The sequence below is a fragment of the Plecotus auritus genome (assembly GCF_963455305.1).
Source record: "Plecotus auritus genome assembly, chromosome: 1".
NCBI lineage: Eukaryota > Metazoa > Chordata > Mammalia > Chiroptera > Vespertilionidae > Plecotus > Plecotus auritus.
The window spans coordinates 139,874,399-139,897,437 of record NC_137770.1 but is presented as its reverse complement, the minus strand read 5'-3'; the positions used below and the strand labels follow the sequence as shown (position 1 = coordinate 139,897,437).

General features: G+C 43.6%; 1 protein-coding gene across 1 annotated transcript in view; it reads left to right on the top strand.

Moving 5' to 3' along the window:
• The first annotated feature begins 1,380 nt into the window (after window positions 1–1,380).
• GAD2 (glutamate decarboxylase 2) overlaps window positions 1,381–23,039 on the top strand; it is a 66,104-nt gene continuing 44,445 nt past the window's right edge. Inside the window, exons 1-8 of the mRNA XM_080667422.1 lie at window positions 1,381–2,085; window positions 2,785–2,844; window positions 3,034–3,183; window positions 4,211–4,444; window positions 9,047–9,137; window positions 10,044–10,156; window positions 14,452–14,567; window positions 21,320–21,399. Coding sequence (XP_080523548.1) covers window positions 2,010–2,085; window positions 2,785–2,844; window positions 3,034–3,183; window positions 4,211–4,444; window positions 9,047–9,137; window positions 10,044–10,156; window positions 14,452–14,567; window positions 21,320–21,399 — 920 coding nt within the window. The 5' untranslated portion in view covers window positions 1,381–2,009. The remainder of the gene's footprint in view (window positions 2,086–2,784; window positions 2,845–3,033; window positions 3,184–4,210; window positions 4,445–9,046; window positions 9,138–10,043; window positions 10,157–14,451; window positions 14,568–21,319; window positions 21,400–23,039) is intronic.

Sequence of the window (23,039 nt, the reverse complement as noted above, 5' to 3'; positions counted from 1 at the left end):
CCCGCAGCCTGGTGCAGGCTACTGAGCACAGCCCGCTCTGCGCCCTTCCCTGCGCCCACTACCAGAGTGGGCCCGGCGGCCGTGGGACCGATGGCAGGGCTCCTTCGGGATCGGGCACGTGGCAAGAAGACAAAGCTTAGTAGAGACAACTGACCAGGCTTCCTCGTGCCTCGTGACACTGGAGTTGAATTTGCAGGCGGCCATGCTAGCCCCACGATGCCCTTTCTCAGGCTGGGTCGAGGGGTGGTGCCCGAGACGAGGATCCGTGGATCTCTGCTTTGGCAGCAGCTTTGGTGACTTGGTTAGGAGGTCAGAGAAAGAGAGGTTGGAACACAATGGAAATGAGAAGCGTTTGCCCAAGGGGAGCAGTACGCCAGGAATGAACGCCTCTGCGGGAGGCCGAAGGCAGCCCTTTCCCACCCCGTTCGTCCTCCTCACCCCTCTCTCCACCAGCTTGGTGTGCGGGAGGGTCGCTAGATGGTTAAAGGAAAGCAATGCGAACTCGGCGGGCTTTGAATTCTCAGGGCGCCCTCCCTTTGTTTAACAGCTTTTAGAGAAAGGAGGAAATTGTAAGAGAGGAGAGACTTTAACTTCCTCAGAAGAGGAGAAACCCCTTTTCCACAGGCCACAGATATAGCCAATTACTCCTTCTTCTCCCCCCATCCTCCCCCCCTCCCCCCCACACACATTCTATCCGAGAGATTCTCAGAGGGAGAGGTGGTCATTGGTTTGAGGCCCGCTCAAAAGAGGGCCCAGCAGGAGATGCCTTCTTTCCGCCTCCGATTTGGAAAGCTCAGATTGTACAGGAGTTTCTGTGCACGCCTCCCACGCACCCACCGATTTCTGTCACATGTAAGAAACGGCCCTTCCGCGCCTCCAAGGTCACAAATGACCCGATCCCATCCCCCATCAACTGTCAATCCAGCCAATCCTAGCTGCTCTCCCTCTCTGCTCTTCCTCACACCCCTTCCAAGAAGTTCCCATTTGTTTTATTTTTTCTCCAGCCCGAGGTCCTCGGTGATAGACTACGGTAGACTCCAGCAAGGGTTTTAATTGCCTCAATTGGCAGTCTTTCTCCCCATCCATCAGTCAGAAGCTGGACGGTGGGTGGGTCGGGCGACAGCGCGCTCAAAAGCCCAGGACTGGGCGCCGCCGGGGATCTCGCGGCTCAGTAGGCAGGCATTAGGCGCTACTAAGAAGCTGAAATGAGCCCATTAACGCGTAGGCGCCCTTCCCCCACCATCCACTCACGGAGCTCCAGAACCGATCGGGATTCTGGCTCTGTCGCTAGGCTCTCGAGGTCACAGCGACCCTAGCACTCACTTAAAGGAAGGCGGGGCGGGAACCGCGTCCCCTCCTCCGCAGCGGGAGCCAGACCTCAAACAAAACGCTAATCCCAGAAATGGTAAAACTGCTTCCCGCCACGCTTCCCACCTCGCCAAAGTCTCTCTGGTCCAGCCGCGTTAGCACCCTGGACAGCGCACCCGGGCAGGGAGGCGAAGCCGGCTCCCTCCGCCTTGCCCTCTTCGGGAGCTCGCCTGCACACCTCCCACCCACTCACTCCGACTCCAGCTCCTGAGCACTGTCAGTCTCATCCTGATTCAGCGCACTCCCGCCGCCCGCTCATCCATCCGTTTCGGGTTCCCTCGCCTTCAAAATCACTCAGTCGCTCTGCGCTTTCCCCTCTCCTGGCTCTGAGAACCCTCCCGTCCCCTACCCTACTTAACATTCTAGGCTTTCAGAGCGTGGCCGCCACCTCTCAAAGCCCTAACTCCAACACACACACACACACACACACACACACACACACACACACACACACACGCCCACGCAGACACGCACGTTTCCTGTCCCTAAGTGAAACCTACCCGCGGCCGCGCGGGTCCCCGCGCGTTGCCCTCCTCTTTTCACACACACGCACACACACGCACGCGCGCGCAGGACCCAGCCGAGGGCAGCTCGCCCACACTTCGCACTCGGAGGCGATCTGCTCCAGTCTCGCAGCGCCGATGGCATCTCCCGGCTCCAGCTTTTGGTCTTTCGGGTCTGAAGATGGCTCCGGGGATCCCGAGAACCCCGGCACAGGTAGGAAAATCAGGACCTGCAGCAGGCGAGCTTTGAGGGTGGACTGGGGTTTGCGGAGCTAGGGAAGAGGAAGGAGGTTTTCCACCTGCAATAGGAAACTTCAGCGGCTTCGTCCTCCTCTCGGGGTAGGTTCCTGGTGGCCCGAGAGACCAAAACCCCGCAGGTCCTTATCCCCTAAGAAGACGCCCCAAGAATCCTGGGTCCGCTCCGCCGAAGTCAGGGCGAGCCTTCTCATCAGAAGCGTTTCCTCGACCCTCAATTCTTCAGGCCTGGGACACTGCCACCATCTTGGTGTTTGGATCCTGGAGAGGGGCAGAGTTGCAGTGGGGAAAGGGTAAATTGGAAAGGGGAGAGAATTATTGGTTTGAAAGGAGAGCCTGCGAGGAAAGGGACAAGCTCGGTGTCTAGGAAAACTCTCCCGAGCGAGGCAGGAAGGGGAAGGAGTTTGCCTGAGCCGACTGGCCCCTAGAAGCCGCGGTGTGGGCTTCACCTTGGGGAAAGAATCAGAAAACTGAGGGCCGGGCGGGATCGCCAGACTCCCGCTCACTTCCCGCACCTGCCCGCGGTGCCAAACCCGGGGCGGCCCCTTCCTAGACGCCAGGTTTATTGACACTGTTTACAAAGAACGAAATTTAGCGCGTCCGTCTGTCTGCTCTTCTCTTTCTGCCTCGCCGACCTCGTGCCTGTCTTTCCTTACAGCGAGAGCCTGGTGTCAGGTGGCCCAGAAGTTCACTGGAGGCATCGGAAACAAGCTGTGCGGTGAGTGCGGGTACCCCGGGGCGGGAGGCGAACAGGGCTGGGCGGCTCGGGGGCCCGGCGCAAAGCCACCTTCTCAGCTCTGCATCCTCAGCAGCGGAGTCGGGGTTACTCGGTGCGGGATGGGCGAGGGCGAAGGAGCAGGGCCCAGAAGGCGGCTGACCGAAATCCGCGCTCGGTGTCTTTGCCCAGCTCTGCTCTACGGAGACGCCGAGAAGCCAACGGAGAGTGGCGGCAGCGAGCCCCCGCGGGCCACCTCCCGGAAGGCCGCTTGTACTTGCAACCAGAAGCCCTGCAGCTGTCCCAAAGCGGATGTCAACTATGCATTTCTACACGCAACAGGTAAAGGCGCCTCGCTGGGCCCCTGGAGCCAGTGCCCGAGGCTCTGCCCGTGCGCAATCCGGCGCCGCGAGCCCGACCCCCGGCTTCCAGGTGGAGGGCGGAGGATGACTTTAGGAGAAGCTTCAGCTGAAAGTGAGACACGCAGAGCCTGCCCCGGGTCCGAGACCCGACCCCAGCCTCTGCGCGGTGCGGGGCGCCCGCGTTGGAAGGGGCTGCGGTGGCCGAGGTGTCCTCGCGCGGGGAGCTCCTGGTCGGCTTCTTGGTGCTGGTGAGGCCTCGGGAGGGACTCGGTTTCCAGGTCAGAAGTGCAAAGACTTTTTGTCTTTAGATCGCAAGAATAATTTGTAGCTGCGATTTCACAGGAGAACGATTCTATTCACGTGAGAACTGCAAGCGGTTTTGCTCCCTTGCATTTACATACCTAGTCATCCAAACAAGCGCGCGTGACACACACACACACACACACACACACACACACACACACACACACACACTGACCTCGGAAACAGCGGGCCTTCCTACTGGGTCCGAGTTCCTAACTTCGCATGTTCCGCTTTGCCTGGTTTGCTCAAAGGCGTTGGTTCCTCAAACACTTCTGACGTGGACAATTTCCATAATCGTGTCGGATGATTTACTGAGAAATAATGTTTCCGAAGAACCCCTGTGAAGAGGCACACTCTGTTTTAAAAAGAAAGCAATGAAGTTTAGAATTGAAATGCAAGAATTCATTTGGAGTGCGGGGTGGGGAGAAATACTAATTTCTCTCATTCTTTCCTCTTTGAAAAGTGCCTCCCTTTGAAAGAAAATGCTCTGCGTTTCCAGAAGAATTTTTTAAACATACAATTGCCAGTTCATAGAGAAATTTCTGGATCAGATCTTGCCTGGGTATTTTCATAGTAAATTAAAATGTGGCATGTTGATGACAGTATTCTGGACATATTGGGTTAAATAATATACTATATTATTAAAATTAATTTTACCTTTTAAAAAAGAAAATAAAATGTGGCATTTTGATTTCATTCCTTAGACCTGCTGCCAGCCTGTGATGGAGAAAGACCCACCTTGGCATTCCTGCAGGATGTTATGGATATTTTGCTTCAGTATGTGGTGAAAAGTTTTGATAGATCAACCAAAGTGATTGATTTCCATTACCCTAATGAGCTTCTTCAAGAATATAATTGGGAATTGGCAGACCAACCACAAAATTTGGAGGAAATTTTGATGCATTGCCAAACAACTCTAAAATATGCAATTAAAACAGGTATTGTCCCATCAGAAATAATAAAGCTCTTTTTTCTTTCACAATCTTTATTTTTTCTATAAAATATTTTCTGTTTTTTGGAGTTACTGATATTTTCAAATTTACAAAAATTTTCGTAATTTAAAAGATAGACATTATTAGAATGATCCTAATCAAAAGCACCCTTTACTATTAGTGTTAATGATTCTGAAGTTGATAATGTCAAAACATTATCTAATTATAAATTGTCATATTTTACATTGCACATATTTGGTCAAAGAGATTAACCACCAATATAGAAACAAGCATTTGTCAGCAGAGGCCAGTAGCAGTGACCCAAAATGCAGAGAGGAAAAAAAGGGAGGAATATGAAATGAATGCTCAAAAAATATGGTCTAAACAAAAGCCCAAATGCTAATGTAGTGCTGGTAATTACTTTGGCATAGGAAGGGTGAGGATTTGGACAAACCATCCTATGTAATTATTGATCCAGAGGGATAATATTTTGGCATTGTCTCAAATGGCCAACACTTTAGATTTGAACTCCAGTTTGTCTCTATTTTCAAAGAAATGTACACAAAAGAAAACACAATTCAAACTATCTTAACAATTTAGCCATATTATACAAAATGTGCACTTCATAGTCACTCTGTATATAAGATAAGGGGGGGGTGGATTGGGATGAGGGAAATCAGATATCCTTAGGAGCAAATTTATTGCTTTTTCACAGTACTCTTCACCCTCTATCCATTTTATAGTGCCAGGTGTACCATTTGTTTGGGTGCTTCTAAGTTTTAATTTTGTCTACACAAAATCAGCTATTCATCTCCCAGGTCACGATTACCCCTTTCTTTTCTACATCATCTCTAATCATCCTGATACTTCATTAGAGCAATAAAAATGACTGAATTTTCAGGGGGAAAGAGAGAACTTGTGGATCTAAATTGATTTGTGGCTAATTGATTTGGAGCTAAATTTTATCCATATCATTCTAATCAACAACAAACATTTTAAGAATATCTGCTGTGTGATTTTAGCTCTTTGTGTGTGTGAGTGTGCATGTGTATGTGTGTGTGGTGTGGGGGGGGTGTTCTTTGTACATTCTTTAAACCAACAGAGAAGAAAGGTATGCATAGAAGAAACCTTAGGAAATTAATTTACTGAATCATTGGTATGCACTTTTGTGAGACTATAGACTTAGGACTAGATATATAGGGAAAGGAATTTAGTTTGGTGATTTCTATCAAATTCCATCTGTGCAGTATGATTTTGAAGGCTTATTGGATATCATTCTCAGTTATGTTCATAGAGAATCCACATGATTTATATACTAGGCATCAAAGATGTTTCTTTCTCCCAGCTTTTCATGGAGCTGTAAGTACAAACCTGAACAATGCTTTTAATTCATTTTTTGTTTAACCCATTCCCTTAACTTAATATTTAAATGTTAATAGTAAAATGCTACCTAATTTTTTTTTTTTTTTTTGCTACCAAACCAAAAAGAATCTATACAAATGTTTCACATCTTTGTCCTTAAAATCTGGTGGTGTCTGAAATACAATTTAAAGACAAGATAATGGGAAATGCAAGTCAATGAAAGTAACTCTGTCTGTCAATGTTCCATTTAGTGTCAGGAAAACATGGATCAATTCAATTCTTTGATTTTTACCATAATGTTTTTACATCTTTTGGGCAAGTATAGCTCTCATGTGTGTTATTTAAAGTTCAGGAAAAAATATGATTGATTAAGTTGGATTTTTAAGCAAGGCATATTGATATTAATTCAATATCAATATTATTCATAACATATATAGTCTTCCCCCTTACCCTCAAATAGCATTTCAAAGAATTAACAACAGTCATCTTCTCTATAGCATAAACTCCTATAACCTTGTTAGTTATAGGAGTTTATGCTATAACTTGACAAGATAGGAGTTTATGCTATAACTTGACAAAAAGTATTATTTAGGGTCTGTAAAGTAGTTACTACCCTGCTACATTAAGCATTTTAATGCTTCTCAGGAGATTGTTTTTTTTAAATGCATCTTATCACCTGCTTTCTATTGAGAGCCATTAACCTAAATTTCCACTTGGGATTCAAGCTTTGAGTGGAGTGAGGGGCAGTGGGGAAATAATGCCTTCATGTTTTGATAAAATTACCTCTGTAAGAAATATTAGGACCTAAAACTGCCCAAAATGATAAGAATCCTGGAATAATTAGCATTTGTGGGGGTCCTTAGATTTGGTGGTGGTGGTGGTGGTGGTGGTGGTTGGGTGATGGAAGGGTTAAATGTTGTCTTGAATCTTTTAACTAAACCATCAGTCAAAGGAATTGAATGGTTAGTAAGTGAGACTTCCTTCAGTGCATGTTACCAGTACAAAGAGAACAGTTTGGACGACTTTAGGCCCCGCCCCAACTGATTCTAGACAAGCAGTCTGTGCATCCTTCCTGTCTCATTTGCTAATCTGTGGGGAGCATTCTAGAGCCTGGAGCAGCTCTAATCTCACCTTTCAAACTCACTGTATCACTGGCTGCTCAGGCTATCCTGGCCACCTGATTCCTGGCGTAGAGCCTGGCAACACAGGGCCCGGTGGGGGCAGCAGCAGCAGCAGCAGCAGCAGCAGCTGGATGCCAGGGCTGCCAGGACAGCTCGCAAGCTCCAAGGCAGGTCTCTCACTCTTCTTCTCTCAGAGAGCCCTGCCTGGATTACCTGCAGCTTGTAGGGGTCATTTGAAGGGAGCAAAATAATATTTCTGCAGAATATTTCTGCAGAAATCAAAAGGTCATGTTGTTCTGATCTGTCAAACTATCTCCCTCTATATTTTCACATCATTATCAGTAAATGAAAATTTTGAGGGAAAAGAGATTCAGGGAAAATGGGCAACCAAGGCCAAAAAGAAATACAGAAGGGAGTATTTTGAAGTATCAACTTTGTTCCCACCATTTCCCAAAGGCAGTCATCAGGGGCGACTGGTCTTCTGACATTCTGGACCACAACACAAGCCTTGGAATCCCTCTTAATTTTATGCCAAGGTTTTCATGCCAAAATTTCCATAGAGTTAAATAGTGTGTGCTAGCAAACACCAGGTTCCTGGAGAAAATGTCTATGAATTGGTATGGTGGATGAACAGATAGATTTGCTAATCCTTATTAATTTCCTCGCTTTAAAGAAATGGCTTAAAGAAAAGGAAATGCAGGGGCACCAGGTGGGAGCAGAGGACTGTGGTTTCAGCTGCTGTGAGCTCTAATGAAATGGGGAGTCAATGAGGCAGAGAGGAGTGGAGGGTTGTTTCAGAGGGCAGTGGTGGAACCCAAAGAAAGCATTTTCACTTTCCATGGATGCACAAACTGACAGGGTCAGCATCACAGGGCCTGGAAAAGAGCAAAAAAAGATAGAGGGGCACTGTGCAAGGCCAAAGGGAGGTAAAACAATGGTGGAGGTGGGGTAGAGAGCTGCACAAAACCCAATCTCTTTCAAATGTGCTCTTTTCTTTCCTGGCTCCTATCTTTTCTCAGCATCTAATTGTCTAGCCACATGCCGGCGGCTGATAAGAAAGCACTCCAGTCCTAGAGATAGCATCCCTGCTTTCGGCATTGCCTTTTTAAATCGTGTTTTGCCCATGCTGGCATGAGAGACTATCACATCCCCAGGCTTCAGACAGGTGTCCAGTAAGTGGCAGGTGCCTTTTTATCAGATGCTATTTCCATAACTGTTCATCTTCCAAAATTTTTGCTGCTAAGCAAATCACAGATTTATAGATAGGTTTTATAGGGCAAGACACAGAAGTGGAATTCTAATGAGATACTTACCATCACATTTAAAATAATGGCCTCAGGAGTATTTGGATGTCAACCCCCTTTAGAGAGTCTATGAGAAACCCAGAAATTAATTAGATAAGCCTTGCTAATGGACTGATCGGTCCATTGACTATATCTTCATGTATCTTGTTGACAAGACAGTGATGTGACTGTATTCCTCTTTATTTTAAATCACAGCTATGAATGAGTTCTGTTGTTTATAATTAAATATTTGGACAGAAAAGAATTGACAAGAATTAGGTTTCTCCATGCCATCTTTAGACAATCATCACCTTTTGAATCAAGGGAAAATCATTCAACAGAATGTCCTATTTTCTCATTTTTGCCTTGTCTTTTGTAATCATCAGCCATTTGTCACTGATATTCATTATGAATGTTGGCATGGCTGGCGGATGTCATGGTATTACTGATTCCAGAACAGCTTCAACAAAAAAAGGATTTTTAGTAGCACCAGTGTAAACAAGAAAAGTCTGTCTTTGAATAGCTTTGGATTGCACAAGCACTATAGTTTACAAATCTACTGAAAAAAGGCTACATTTTTCCACTTTGCAGACCACATTTGTTATTTTAATAGAAAATATTTAAGGACCATATTTAGAAATACCAAAAATCCAAAATTATCTCTCTTGTTAGAGGAAATGTTCCTTTGGGGTGTGTGTGCATGCATGCATATTGGGCTTCTGAATATGGATTTCCTACTTCTATAGGATCTTTCAAGGTTCTTTAGGAAGAGAAATTGTGTGTTTGAGAGGCATTAATTTTCATTGGATGCAGTCCTGATTCTGGGCATCCATTTTATTCAGGGCATCCCAGATATTTCAATCAACTCTCCACTGGACTGGATATGGTTGGATTAGCAGCAGACTGGCTGACATCAACAGCAAACACTAACATGTAAGTAGGTAAATGTGTTTTTGTGTAATCAAGGATAATTACTAGTGAAGTTTAATAGTCTTTATTCTACTTCTCATGTGAAAATCTCTTTTATTAAGTAGCCCCTAAATAGTGATACGGATGTCAGACATACATTGCTGTTCACTCTAACTTAATAGAATATAGTGTTGATATAACTTTCATGCAAAGTTATACAACATTTTTTAAACACAAAAAGAGACCTTTTTGAATTTTGGATTTATAATAATGTATACTGTAAAAGACAAATGAGATTAGATGTTATCTTCTAAATAGTGTTACTCAGCAATGTTCTTTATTTATTCAGTACTAGAGGCCCGGTGCACAGATTCCAGCACCAGTGGAGTCCCTCTGCTTGGCCTGCATGGATCCAGCTAAAACTGGCAGTCTGACATCCCCCAGGGGTTCTGGATTGTAAGAGGTGCAGGACAGGCCGAAGGACCCCACTGGTGCACTAATCTGTGCACTGGGTCTCTAGTATGCATATAAGTTCTACGGTTAATCTCCTCCTTCCCTCTCCCCTACCCCCTTCCCTCTGAGATTCATCAGTCTGTTCCATGTTTCCATGCCTGTGCATTGAGTGTCTGCCCCCTGGTAGTCAGTGTATGTCATAGCTACCAGTCGAACAATTAAATGGTCACTTAGGCTGTTATATATATAGATGATAAATGACCATTGTGCACTAAACCAATAATTGAAGCTCTTAACTTCATGAACATAGAAAAATGAGCAAACCTTTTAGAAGACATATTTTTTTCTCTACTTCATGTATAATCATAACATTTGTGAATGCAGGGTTTGAAAAAAGGAAATAGTTCTGTAGATACTATAGTGGTGAGTTATTTATTTGAGTTACATAAATAAAATGTGGCCATTACTGCATTTCAGGTTCACCTATGAAATTGCTCCAGTATTTGTGCTTTTGGAATATGTCACCCTAAAGAAAATGAGAGAAATCATTGGCTGGCCAGGTGGCTCTGGCGATGGGATATTTTCTCCTGGTATATGATATTTCAACTTTTCTTTGTGTTTCTTTCTTCTGGTATGCAATGCCCTATTATGAACCTGGGAAATCTTAAATACCATGTTTGTATTTCTGCTTAAGTTCAATAGTCTGTATATTGATAAAAAGAATGAGTGTCATTAAGTACACTTAACCATTGGCCATGCCTCTAAGCCAGTGGTCGGCAAACTCATTAGTCAACAGAGCCGCGGTTTGCCGACCACTGCTCTAAGCCAACTATCCGATGCTTGAACATTAGTTATTTGTGTTCAAAAAGAGCATAAACAAATATTATATTTACTCAGGACTTCTATTGGGCTCCCACACACAGGATGTATGCATCATGTGGAACAAAAGAATAAAGATGCCTAATAAGAGAATTCACTCTCTGATGCTCTTCCCAGAATTAGAGAAAGGAAAAAGGCAGCCTCGTTTAATAAAGCATTCTCTGTTTGAGAATGCATGACAGGCAGATACTTAATAGATCCCAAGAACCCTGTTCCTCTCAAGCAACAAGCAGAGAAGCTGATTTACACTAATTTCAAGGAGGGTGGAGAGTGCCAACGAGGCAGTTTGTTAGAACTAAAGGAGAGGGTGACGATTTCTTCAGGAATTTTCTCCTTCCTTCTCTTCTTTATCAAGCCATTCAATCTCTCTCATCCTGCCTTTTATCACCCTCCATTGCATTCTAAGCTCCAGTTATTTACACCTCTTTCAGCCAAGAGAATCAACCTGAAACAAAGGCCTGCGCTTGCTTCCCAGTGTGTGTGTGTGTGTTTGGTGCCCGCGTGTGTGTGACCTTGGTTTGATGCAGAGAAGAAACAGAAGTTAGGAGGGCAGTGGGAAAAAAGAGTCAATGACCCATGGAAAAGAAACCCGGTGTGCAGATCATCAACTAATCAGTGCAAGAAGGAGGTCATCATAATGGGTGGGCGCCCCCCCAGAGGAGCCAGCTCCACGCCTGCCATTGTGCCAGGCCTAGCAAAGGCCACATTGTGATCTCTCCCCAGCAAATCTACAAAGACAAGGGGATAATGAGGGAGGAAGAAAATAAAAAACAGATGAAAAAAATGATAAATGAGCAACAGTAGGCTTAAAATCAAGCAGCTTTACCTATAAGCTCAGATCTGCTATTTTATTTTATGTTTTTAAAGCTATAGCACTTTTTTTTTTTCAGGTGCTGAAGGAAAACCTGTTAGTTAAATTGTAGGGAAAATTAGCCTTTTCTTTATAAGTCATTGAATGCCAGCTGTGAAGAATTTTTAGCTAGCTTTTATTTGTAGAAAAGTTAGTACTTAGGTTTTTTCTATGGGAAACCATCCCCTATTGAGGGAACTTCGTCATCACTGCCTGGAACTGATGCTCTTAAGTTCTTAAGGCTCTTAAGGCTTAAGGTATTTTTCATGAGCAATTAGATAGGGTTCAGAGATCAATATCACTTCTACCTTTATTCTTTCTCCTATTATAAGGTTAGTTGCATGATTGAGTTGTCCCTGAGGGAGCCAAGAGCATCCCAGGATCTATTTTAATGGTTCTCAGGAAGACAGAGTGAACATGTGCTAACAGCTGCTCATGTGGACCCTAAAAAGTTGACTAAAGGGGCTTGAGACAGGCCTAATTTACCTGGCTGGTCTTGAAACCCACCTGTCCCAGAGAAAGCATTGTCTCTGGCAGTCGTGCTAAGCCAGATATAGACTTAGGGCTTCCCCAACACCCTCACCAATGACACCAAATGATCAAGAAAAGGGATTAGACAAGACTTAATCTTGATCCTGGGGCTCCTCCCTTGGCCCCAAAGACCTAAAATAGAAGCCATTGATGTCATGTTACAATGTAATGTAGACATTGCAAAGTAGGGAGGGTACAGAAGAAAAGCCACTGGCAACCTGTTTCTTCTCTTCTCTCTGTAGACATTACAGAGGAAAGGTTGATAGCATCCTGAGTCACTAATACATGTCTTTCTAGGTAGCAGTCAGCCTTATTCCTGCAGTAAAGGGTCTTACAATTTAAGGGGCGAGGAAAGGGGGAAATCACACATATTACCTGCCTGAGATCTGAAAGTCCTGTTGTCTGGGACTAAACATGAAGAGTTAGGTCTGTGGCTGAATATATAGCTCAGCTGTTTGCCTTATGCCTCCATCTATAATGTCCAGAGGCTTCGTGTTTCACGGAAAGTCCTTTGGGACTTCTAGAAGAAATCCACTTATGTTATGTCACCTGTGCCTGACAACCAGAGACCCGAGCACTTGTCACTGCTCAACAAGTCATGAAGGACTGAGGGGGAAAGGGGAAAGGCTTGGCTTACTCACACACCTTCCCTATCTATAGGGTTTTCAGAATGATTCAGGGCTTGCTTTTGCATCCTTTCTCTTGAAGATTCATGGGCAATAAGAGCATGCAGGACTCGTGCATCTGTCCTCCTACCTGTACTGCACAATGCAGTCTGCTCTGTGCAGAGGCCCAGAAGCCTTTTCATTCCTCTCCGGGATGCTGAACATGACAGAGAATGACTGAGGTGCAAACAGAAGAGTGGGAAGCGGAGCTAGAAGCCCCTTGGACAAGTGTCCTGTGAAAAGAACTTTCTTTTTTTAAAAAAAATATATTTTATTGATTTTTTTACAGAGAAGAAGGGAGAGGGATGGAGAGGTAGAAACATCAATGAGGGAGAAACATCGATCAGCTGCCTCCTGCACACCCCCTACTGGGGATGTGCCTGCAACCAAGGTACATGCCCTTGACTGAAATTGAACCTGGGACTCTTCAGTCCGCAGGGCCGACTCTCTATTTGTTTTCCGCTCTCCTTTCTCCGTGGCCTGTCTGAGAAGAATGAGGGCAGCAGTTCTCAATGGGAGAATTTTGCCCCCAGTGTTTTCCCTCAGGGGACACTTGGCAATGTCTGGAGACATTTTTTGGTTGTCACTTTGGGGGAGCACAGTGCTGCTGGCATCCGGTGGATAGAGCCAGGGATACTGCTAAACACCATGCAATGTACAGGACAGGCCCCCATAAGTAATTATCCAGCCAAAACTATCATTACGCACCAGAATTAAGAAACCATAGCTAGAGTGCAAGTTTCTTTAAAAGCTGCTCCATTTTCCAACAGCATCCTACACAGTCAGACTTTTAGAAAGGGTGTCTGCTCAGAGCAGGTCTGACCTAGATTCTGCTTGTCCCATGTCTCTGGGGCCCAGAAGTAGGAATCGTCCTCAATTTGACTGATGACAAAGCCAGGATCTTGTTGACTGCTGTGTGTCAGGCTGCCTGCTTGTGTCAGAGCCCAGGGCTCATGGGGCAAAGATCGTGCCCTGTGTAGGCCATTCAACTAAATACAGAGAGCTCTTTTGCTCTTCAGCCATGTGAAGGGAAGGGAACTCAAAGTACTCACATAATGATAGGGCTTGGGCGTGCCCCCCTTTGGGTGAGGGAGAGATAGTACCTTTGCTCTGCCTCATGATCTTGATCTCACAGTTTCCATGCCCGCATATTTATTTTCATGCAGAAGAATCTGTCTTTTTTTCTGGATAGCAAAAATCCTAACCTTTCCAACCATCCTGGGGAAAAGTTCACTCTTCTTTGTACATCAGATAAAACTCTACTAATTTATTAGATACAAATTTTATTGTATGAAATTCTTGACAGTCTGAGGATGACACAGAAAAATAATTCAATATGAACTTAAAATTCCCTTAGTTGCATGTCATCCCATAACTATAAAATACGATTTTGTAAACTATTACAATTATATTTAATAATATCTTTAAGAAGGAAGAACAATTTAGGGGAAATTAACAAATGAGTATGATGAGATGGGCTTGGATGTATATTCTCATTCTGTAAGAATTGTTGATTAACAGCAACTGATTTGTAGCAGTTCAAGTGCAAGGCATTTGTATGAGCTGAAATGAAAAGAAATGTCTTCTACATGAGGATATAAGTAAGATTTTCCTAGCCTCATGCAGAATGACTGCACTCACAAGCTGGGAAAGAAGGTGACAGTTTCTTAGTTCTTAAATTCTGCTTCAAAGAACAGAATCAATTGCAGTTCCTCTTAGTGACAGAGATGGGTGTGGAGGGAGAACATCTGTCCCATGGTTGGGCCCAATGCTCCTTCTCTGAATCCTCTTAGCTAGTTAGTGCCTGAGTCTGAGTATTCAGTTCAAGGATAGCCAATAAAAAGTTCTTCTCCTGTGTCCAAGGAGGACTCTGGGTCACTGGAAATAGGAATGTGGCTTGCATGTGAAATGATGTTGATAATGACTAGAAAAGGTAACTATGTGTTGCTGTGCACCTTAGGTGGCGCCATATCTAACATGTATGCCATGCTGATTGCACGCTTTAAGATGTTCCCAGAAGTCAAGGAGAAAGGGATGGCCGCTGTTCCCAGGCTCATTGCCTTCACGTCTGAGCATGTACGTGTTTCTGTTCTTTCCAAGTTTAAGGTTCTATTTTGTTAAGCCTGGGTTTATAAAATGATATTTAGAAATGCTTTATCCCCAGAGGTTCTCTTTCCAAAAGATACTTTTTGGAAAAGAATTAGGGGAGAGAAGAGCTGAGTGGTACAATGGGTTGAATTTCTCTTTGAAATTCAGGAAAACTCAAAGAGAAATCAGGATGTTTTACCTGCAGTTCCTACACTTCACTTTTTAGTAATAATGTTGTGTGTTGGGGAAGGGTAGGAGGAGAGAAAGAAGACTGACTATGAACTCATTTGGACTATGGATATTACTGCACCTACATAACTCTAAAGTAACCTGTTGATATAGTCTTTGTGTTTAAAACTTCTGACCAGATAGCCTACCCTCATGGTACCTTGAACCACTTTAATGTTAACTTAACCAGAGGTTCTATCACTGTAGAGAAATGGCATAGTGATCTGTCATATCTGATCTCTCAGCCAAGCACAGGCTCCTACCTACCACCAGGCTGCTGGCCAGGCAGGATGCTGGGAGCTTGGGATTCCCATCTTGAATTCCAGGAAGTAGTATTTCATATTCCTTCCAGGGCCTTCAAAGAGCTAATGCCACCAAGGTATTGCATCAACTGCCCTTCCTGTTCACGTAAATTGAATTATCAGCTCTGCTAGGCTGCCTGCTTCCTCTCACATACCTAAGACTGCTCCATCACAACCTTTCCTCAAAGTAGCCCAAGGTCTGGAAAACAACTGCCTCAAAGATCAAGTAGCCCTTTGATGGTAGGGAAAATGGAAAATGGGGAGGGCAGAGAGGGGTTTATAGGGAAACTAGAAGTTCCTGAAAGAGACGTCAGGCAGGAGAAGCAGGGAATCATAGTGGGGCCTCAGCTCTGCTACAGAACTTTTCTTTTTATGTTTTAAGGGGTGTGTGTGTGTGTGTGTGTGTGTGTGTGTGTGTGTGTGTGTGTTATAACAAGGAAATAAAGGGCAAGTACAGGTTGGAAGCCAGTGAGTACAATTCATAACCACAGCAGTAGCCATAGAATCAAGAGAAACTGATTTATGTTAACAAATTATCTTTAGCCATTGTTTTTAGTCATGTTTACCATAAACATAGGCTTAAGACAACATGACTTCATTGGAGGTCAGAATGGAATGTGGGTGAGCAGGGCTGGGTTCCTTCTGGAGGTGGCAGGGGAGCACCTGTTTCCTCTGCTCGCTCTGACTTCTGTTTCTGTCACCACACCTCCTTCTCTGGTTCTGACCCTCCCATCCGCTCTTTCCCTTGTTAGGACCCTTATGATTCCTTGGGTCTACCCAGATAACCCAGGTAATCTCCCATCTCAAGACCCTTAACTTAATCACATTTGAAAGATCCCTTTTGCCATGTAAGGCAACATATTCCCAGGTTTCAGGAATTGGGATATGGACATCCTTGGGGAGGAAGACATTGTTCATTCAACTAGGCCTATTTCCCCCATCATCAGTTAATTTTCATTTCTCAGCTTTTCCAAAGGTAGAAAAACCCGGTGCAATATTTTCTAATTACTGTTTCCCTGCAGTGGATTTGGACCCCTACATAGGTAAATGTTACTATATTCTCAGTCTCAAAAATCCCAGATGATATATTGGGTATCTTTTTCTTTTGGTTTCTGTGCCGATTACACAACCTGAAATGAGGTTGATTAACCAACAAGCTGCCCTATGCCCTCTGGTTTCTGAATCAGTTTCTTGAGCTCAAGCTTCATGCAAATTGGCTTAACCTTACCCGGAAAGCTTGGGTTATATAGCCTGGGAATGATTTTGCTATGCCTCATTTTCCTGATATCGCAAACTTGGAGTCTAATTCTTCATTTCTAAGGAAAGAAAGGTAATTCAGTACTACAACAACCATTTGATTCTCCCTTCTCTTTTTGGGATCTCTATCCACTCACATAATTATGAAATAACATTTGAATTATAAACCTGCCCAAAAAAACCAACTGGTTCTAACTGAAGGCTTATTTTTGACAAACGAACTGTTTTTCTGATGTATAACACCTTATATCTGGTAACTATTTGACTGTTTCCAACACACTTCCAATTACATTAGCTCATTTGATTCTCACAACAATCTTGTGCAACAGACAGAACAGAGATTATTATCAGTATTTTACAAATGGAGAGGCTGCAGTTAGCTACATAGACAGAGATAGGATTAAATGGGTTTCCTGAATCGCAGACCAGTGAGGTCCCTGCCTCGACTACCAATGTAGAAACCAGATTAAAAGTTTCAGCAACAAAGTTTTATACACCACAGTTCATCAACTGATTTAACATTTTCTACCTTCCCAAATCAAATTTCTACCAAGAGATTTTTCTTAATGTGAAGGTGATGGTACATTGTTACCTCCCCCAAAGAAAACACCTCCTCATTATCTCATAGGGCTGAGCTGGAGGGGGTTTTACAAATTTATTGAAAGTACTCCTGTGTCTCCTTGAACAGTTGATCCAAATCATTCTGGACAGGTGAGACAATAATTTGGTCAAAGCCAAGGAAGGGTAAGATGGGGGAGGGTGGAGGTAGTCCAATTCAACAAATATTTATTAACTATATGCTACAATAAAATTTTTCCCTCATACAGCTTATGTTTTATTAGGGTATTGACAATGGGTAAACTAATAAATATTTAATGCCACATGGTGACAAGAGAATGGGGTGGTAGTGGGCTATTCTACAAGATGGTCATAAAGGTCTCTGTAAAAATGAAACATAGCAGAGACCTACCTCGAATGAGGGAGGGAGCTATATACATAGCTGAGGAAGGATTTTTCAAGAAATGAAACAAAATACAAAGGCGTAGAGGCAGAACAAATTGAGTAAGCTCACAGAAAACCAGAAAAGCCAGTAGAGAGAGTGTGAGGTGGGGAGGTGGGACACAATGTAGGGAAGGGTTGGGGGTAAAGTTAGCTAGGTACTGAGAGCTGTCTTTACATATATATATTATTGACTTCAGAGAGGAAGGGAGAGGGAGAGAGATGGAAACATCGATGATGAGAGAGAATTATTGATTGGCTGCCTCTTGCATGCCCCCCACTGGAGATCCAGCCCGCAACTGGGGCATGTGCCCTGACTGGGAATGCAACTGTGACCTGCCTGGTTCATAGGTTGACACTCAACCACTGAGCCATGCTGGCTGGGCATGAGTGCTGTCTTAATAATCTTTGTGTTCCCTGAGCCCAGAGGAGGATTTCCCTGAAGCCCTGTTGTCCACTAGGCACTGAATCTGAGTCTCAGTTAAATATCTGGATGTGACTAACAATGGCTTGAAAGAATTAATGCAACTTTCCAAACTGCTTATCTAAATTGTAAAGAGGAAGAGAAACCAGCATGTCAAAATACTGACCTGGTTTCTTTCAGAACTTTCCACCATTCTCCTTACTCTCCCACCATCCCTAAAGACAGGTAAGACTTACTGCACCAGGGCTGCATACAATGATGGAGCTCATGCCTGTGGGCTCTCATCCTCATTCATTCTCACTTTGGACAATCTCAACACACTCAAACCCTGCTTACTTTTCACTTACAATTATTTCATAACTATAAAATCCCATACTTATTTGCACATTTTAAATGTCAACTGAAACATATATCCTGTGTCTAGATTAATTAATGCTATTTTATTAAAAGATACCAGTAAATTAATCTTTATTTAGTATAAATTAAAAACATATAGGTTTTAACATCTATTACCCTTGAATTGAAATATGATTTTGTTCTAAATAAGCACTAGATTTATCAGGGGGCCTATTGTTATTTTTTCCAAAATCAGGGAGGCGGGGGGCCAGAGGGGTATTCATTAGCTCATTCCCCAGCTATTCCATTGATGAACTGATTATAACAACAGTCTTGATGATCTGAGGGACACAACTGAATCCTTATAGCTTCCAATTTTTGTTCTGCTTTCTGAAGCCACCCAGAGCAGTCAGGCTATTCCTCTACTCGTGCTTTGGCATAGCCCTTCAGATATAAAGGCCGCACATATGCCACATGTCCCTCTTTATCTCTGCTTATGACCAAGTGTTCTCTGAGACGTCTCTAGATACTTGGTTTCCAGGCTCCTCAGCATCCAGGTTGCTGTTGTGTTCTGGGTCCTCAACAAGTGGTTCCAAACGATGTGGTGCTAAGGATTACAAATGATTCTCCATCAGCACAGAGAGATGGGCCATTTAAGCTGGCTTCACTGTTTCTTCCTCATTAGGCAGTGTCTTTTTTTTTTTTTGTCTCTCAAGTCCCTTCCTCTTTATGGGTCCCTTGCTATTTGTGGACAACATCTAGCTATTTCCCTGCTCCCTTTCCTGAAATATAAACGCGTTCGGTATCTAATTTTCTTTTTCATGCCTCATATCACCTTTGTTCCCCATCTTCAAGCTTTCTATTTGGGCATGTGTTTGTCTTTAAGTGTGTGGTATTTGGTACAGTGATCAATTATCCTGGTTAATTGCTCCTCATTTGAGGATCCTTACCCTTTCTCATTAAATACCAGATGAGACGACTTCCTCTCATTGACCAGGTGCATCAGATCTCTTACTTATCCCCAATTTGCCACTAGGCAGTTTAGTGCTTACAAGCTCATTCGCTGAGGGGCCTAATTTAAGGCTTGTGTTTGCTCACTGGGGCAGCTGTTTCCTCTGTTCTGTGCCCTCCTGGCAGGGAGACTTAGTGCTGTTTCGCCCTTTCCTGGATGGCTTAGGGATCTGCTAAGCAAGAGAGACCACTATGTTTTTAGTGAGGGAGACATGCATCTTTACAAACCCAATTAAGCTTTCTCTCCTAGTTCCCAGGTATCTTGGTAACAAATGTCCACTTTGTCTTTTCGAGGTTGTAAAATGAGGCTAATGGCCCTTTCTCATTACTTCTCGGTGACACTGGGCTTTTAAAACGTCTCTGTTCAGTGCCCTGTTAACTGGTTTGCATTATTTGCTACTGTTTTACATGTGATTTCCTCCTGTTTATGAGACACACCCCTAGAAGTATAGCAGTTCCTATGCTGCATATTTAAGAATTCAAATAAGTCAAAAGTGGGCCTTTGAAAAGAGAGCCCACTCAGGAACCGTAACTTAAAATTCCAGCCAGCAGCCCTTTGGAGATGTAAATTGAGGCATTGGCTCCCCTCTTGGACAGCTTAATGATCTGTAGTTAATAGTAGGAGGCTGCTGAGCAGATGCAGTACAGCTGGGCTTAGGTTAGCCTCTCAGCTTTCCGCATTGCACAGTGCTACAGTCATTAAAAAAAAAAAAAAAAGATTCAGCTTCCTATCCGGAATCAATAACCAAGACCACAAAGATGTGGCAGTGCCTTGTCAGTGTGGCCTTTTCCACGCAGCGTTCTGCCCAAGCCAGGAACCAATGCCTCCTTCCGGAGCCCAGCCCCGGCTGGGCCGTCACCTGCACAACAAATAGCCCCTCCAACAATTCTGGGACCTAAAGTGCTGAATTTAAAGCCAATCACTCCTCTTACTTGATGCACACAATTTCACTGAACTTTGAGAGAAACTTGAGTGTGATCTCTTGGTAGCAAAATATAAGTTTGGGAGCCATACATACACAGTTGCTGGAGGCAGTCGATGTGCTCTTACCCCTTGTATATAAATTGGCTTGGATTACTGTGTGTTTACAATTTCCAGGGTCTTAGTATTTCACTTAAAGTCCAAGTGAACTCAACAACAATAGCAACAAACAAACAAGCAAACAAACAAAACATCTATTCAAGAGTTGTCAAAGGACTTGTATAGACATTTCTTCAAAGAAGATGTACAAATGGCCAATAAGCACATGAAAATATGCTCAGTATCACTAATAACTGGGGAAATGCAAAGCAAATCCATAATGAGGTATCACTCCACACCATTAGAATGACTATTCTCACAACAAACAAAAAAACACACAAAATAATTGTTGACAGGATGTGTAGACACTGGAACCATTGGAGCAATGCTGGTGGGAGTGGAAAATGGTACAGCTGATGTGGAAAGCAGTATGAGACAATTCCTCAAAAATAGAATTACCACATGATCCAGCAATTCACTTCTGAGTATACTCCAAAGAATTTAAAAGTATGGCTCAAAGAGAAATCTGCACACCCATGCTCATACTACATTATCCATAAGGACAAAAGGTAGTAGCCATCCAAATGTCCATGGACGGATGAATGGAAAACAAAATGTGATGTATATATACAATGAATATGATTTAGCATTGAAAATGAGGGGAATTCTGATATAAGCTACGACATGGATGAATCGTGAAGACCTTATGCTCCGTGAAACAAGCCACTCACAAAGGATAAATAGCCCATGGTTCCGCTTACATGAGGTTCCTAGGATAGCCAGATTCATAGAGACCGAAAGTAGAATGGTGGTCTCCAAGGCTGTGGAGAGCGGGGAATGAGGAGCTGTTGTTTCATGGGTACAGAGTTTCTGTTTTGCAAGATGGAAAGAGTTCTGGAGAAGGATGGTAGTGTTGGGTGCACAACAACATTAATGTACTTAAGGCCACTGAATTGTGCATTTCTAAATGGTGAAGATGGTCAATTTTATGTTATCTAGATTTCACTACAATTTTTTAAGCCCAAGTGAAGGATGCCTTCTTCTCTCAGCAATCCAGGCTTTGGAGGGACAGGTTAGAAATAGGAGAAATGAAAAAAAAAATAGCTAAGGGATTGGATTTTAACTTTTTATGCAACTAATTACTAATATGCTCTTTTTACAGAGTCATTTTTCTCTCAAGAAGGGAGCTGCAGCCTTGGGTATTGGAACAGACAGCGTGATTCTAATTAAGTGTGATGAGAGGTGAGCATGAATATGCAACGCTTTTTGGTTAGGAATTTGCAAATTCCACACATATGTATACCTCTTAGTCTGAAAACAGGTGATGACCATAGGGGCAGAAAACCTGCCTCCATCCTGGCCACCGCCATTCACTTTCTTTTTCACACAGGCTCTTGCCTGGAGTTGTGGGATGGTGTCCCTCCATGCCATGGAGCCTTCCATGGCCCTTGACTGAATCAGAACGTTTGTTAAATCTATCAAAAAATTCTGCACCAAGATGGTGCACAAGGACATTCATCAACACCAACAACTTGATCACTGATTTATGGTGATGTCATCATTCTAGGCACCCTGGATGGTGTGCACTTGATTGAATAATTACAGAAGTGGGGGTGGGGGGCATTTTAGCCAGTAGGGAATAAATAACGTCTCAGCAACTCATCAGCTTTATACTGGAGCCAAAGACGAATCCATGTTTTAATTGACACCCATACCTTCATAGGCACGCTGTGAATAGGTGGGAGGGAGGGGAGGAAGGGAAAGAAAGATTAAATAGCATTTTCAAGATATTCATGTAAATTATCATTGGCCTGGCCCTAGCTGGTTTGGCTCGGTGGATAAGAGTTTTGGCCTGCGTACTGAAGGGTCCCAGGTTTGGTTCTGGTCAAGGGCACATGCCTAGGTTGTGGGATTGATCCCCAGTGGGGGGTGTGCAGGAGGCAGCCTATCGATGAGTCTCTCTCATCATTGATGTTTCTATCTCTCTATCCCTCTCCCTTCCTCTCTAAAATCAATAAAAATATATTTTAAAAAATTATCATTGGCCTGTAGCTTGGAACCTATAAAAAATAAATTAATCACTTATTTATTGGTATGAATTTATGGGACACACATTTATGATTGTCCACCATACCACTAAGCTCTAGAAAAAGATGAGGCATAATCCCAGTGCCCTGACAGAATATGATCTAAGTGGAGAGATGGAGAGACATTGATATGGTTGAATTGTGTGGCCCAGAGTACACATTGTATACATTGGTAAGGTTGAAAGGCTTCATGCAGCAGTGAGGGCTTGAGCTGGATTTTAAAAATTGGAGATGAGTTGGAAACGAGGGTGGGAGGGCGACAAGAACAGAAGATTGAGTACCACCAGCAAAGCCACAGAAGCAGCAATGAGCTTGTGGGGCTCCAGGAGGGGAAGGGGACAGCCATAGCAAACATGTCTGGCCATATGGGATTTTGAAAACTCAAAAAACCAAACTGATTAACAGCCATATCTCCCTCTGGAAGATAAAATTACAATAGCCTGCCATGTTCTTGTTCACACCTTTGTATATTGTCAGAATTTGTTTGCAAGGAGTGCACATTACCTCTACAGTGAGAAAAAAACAGTGATGTTTTATTTTTTATTTTTGGGGATAAAAAGCTAAACTTAGCATTTGAACTTGATGAGGCTGGAGACCAGGTAACTTGCAAGTATTTTTATCTGTGAAGGGCATGAGTGAAACACCCTCAGGGAGCAAGGAAGAGGAGAGACTGGTCAGTGACTCTAGCAGTAAGATGGGCGTGAAATGATAGAGGAATGGAGTGAGGTCAACACATTCTGAAAAAGGAACTGCTTTATACTTTTAATGCTGCCAGTGTTCCTCACTATCAGGTAC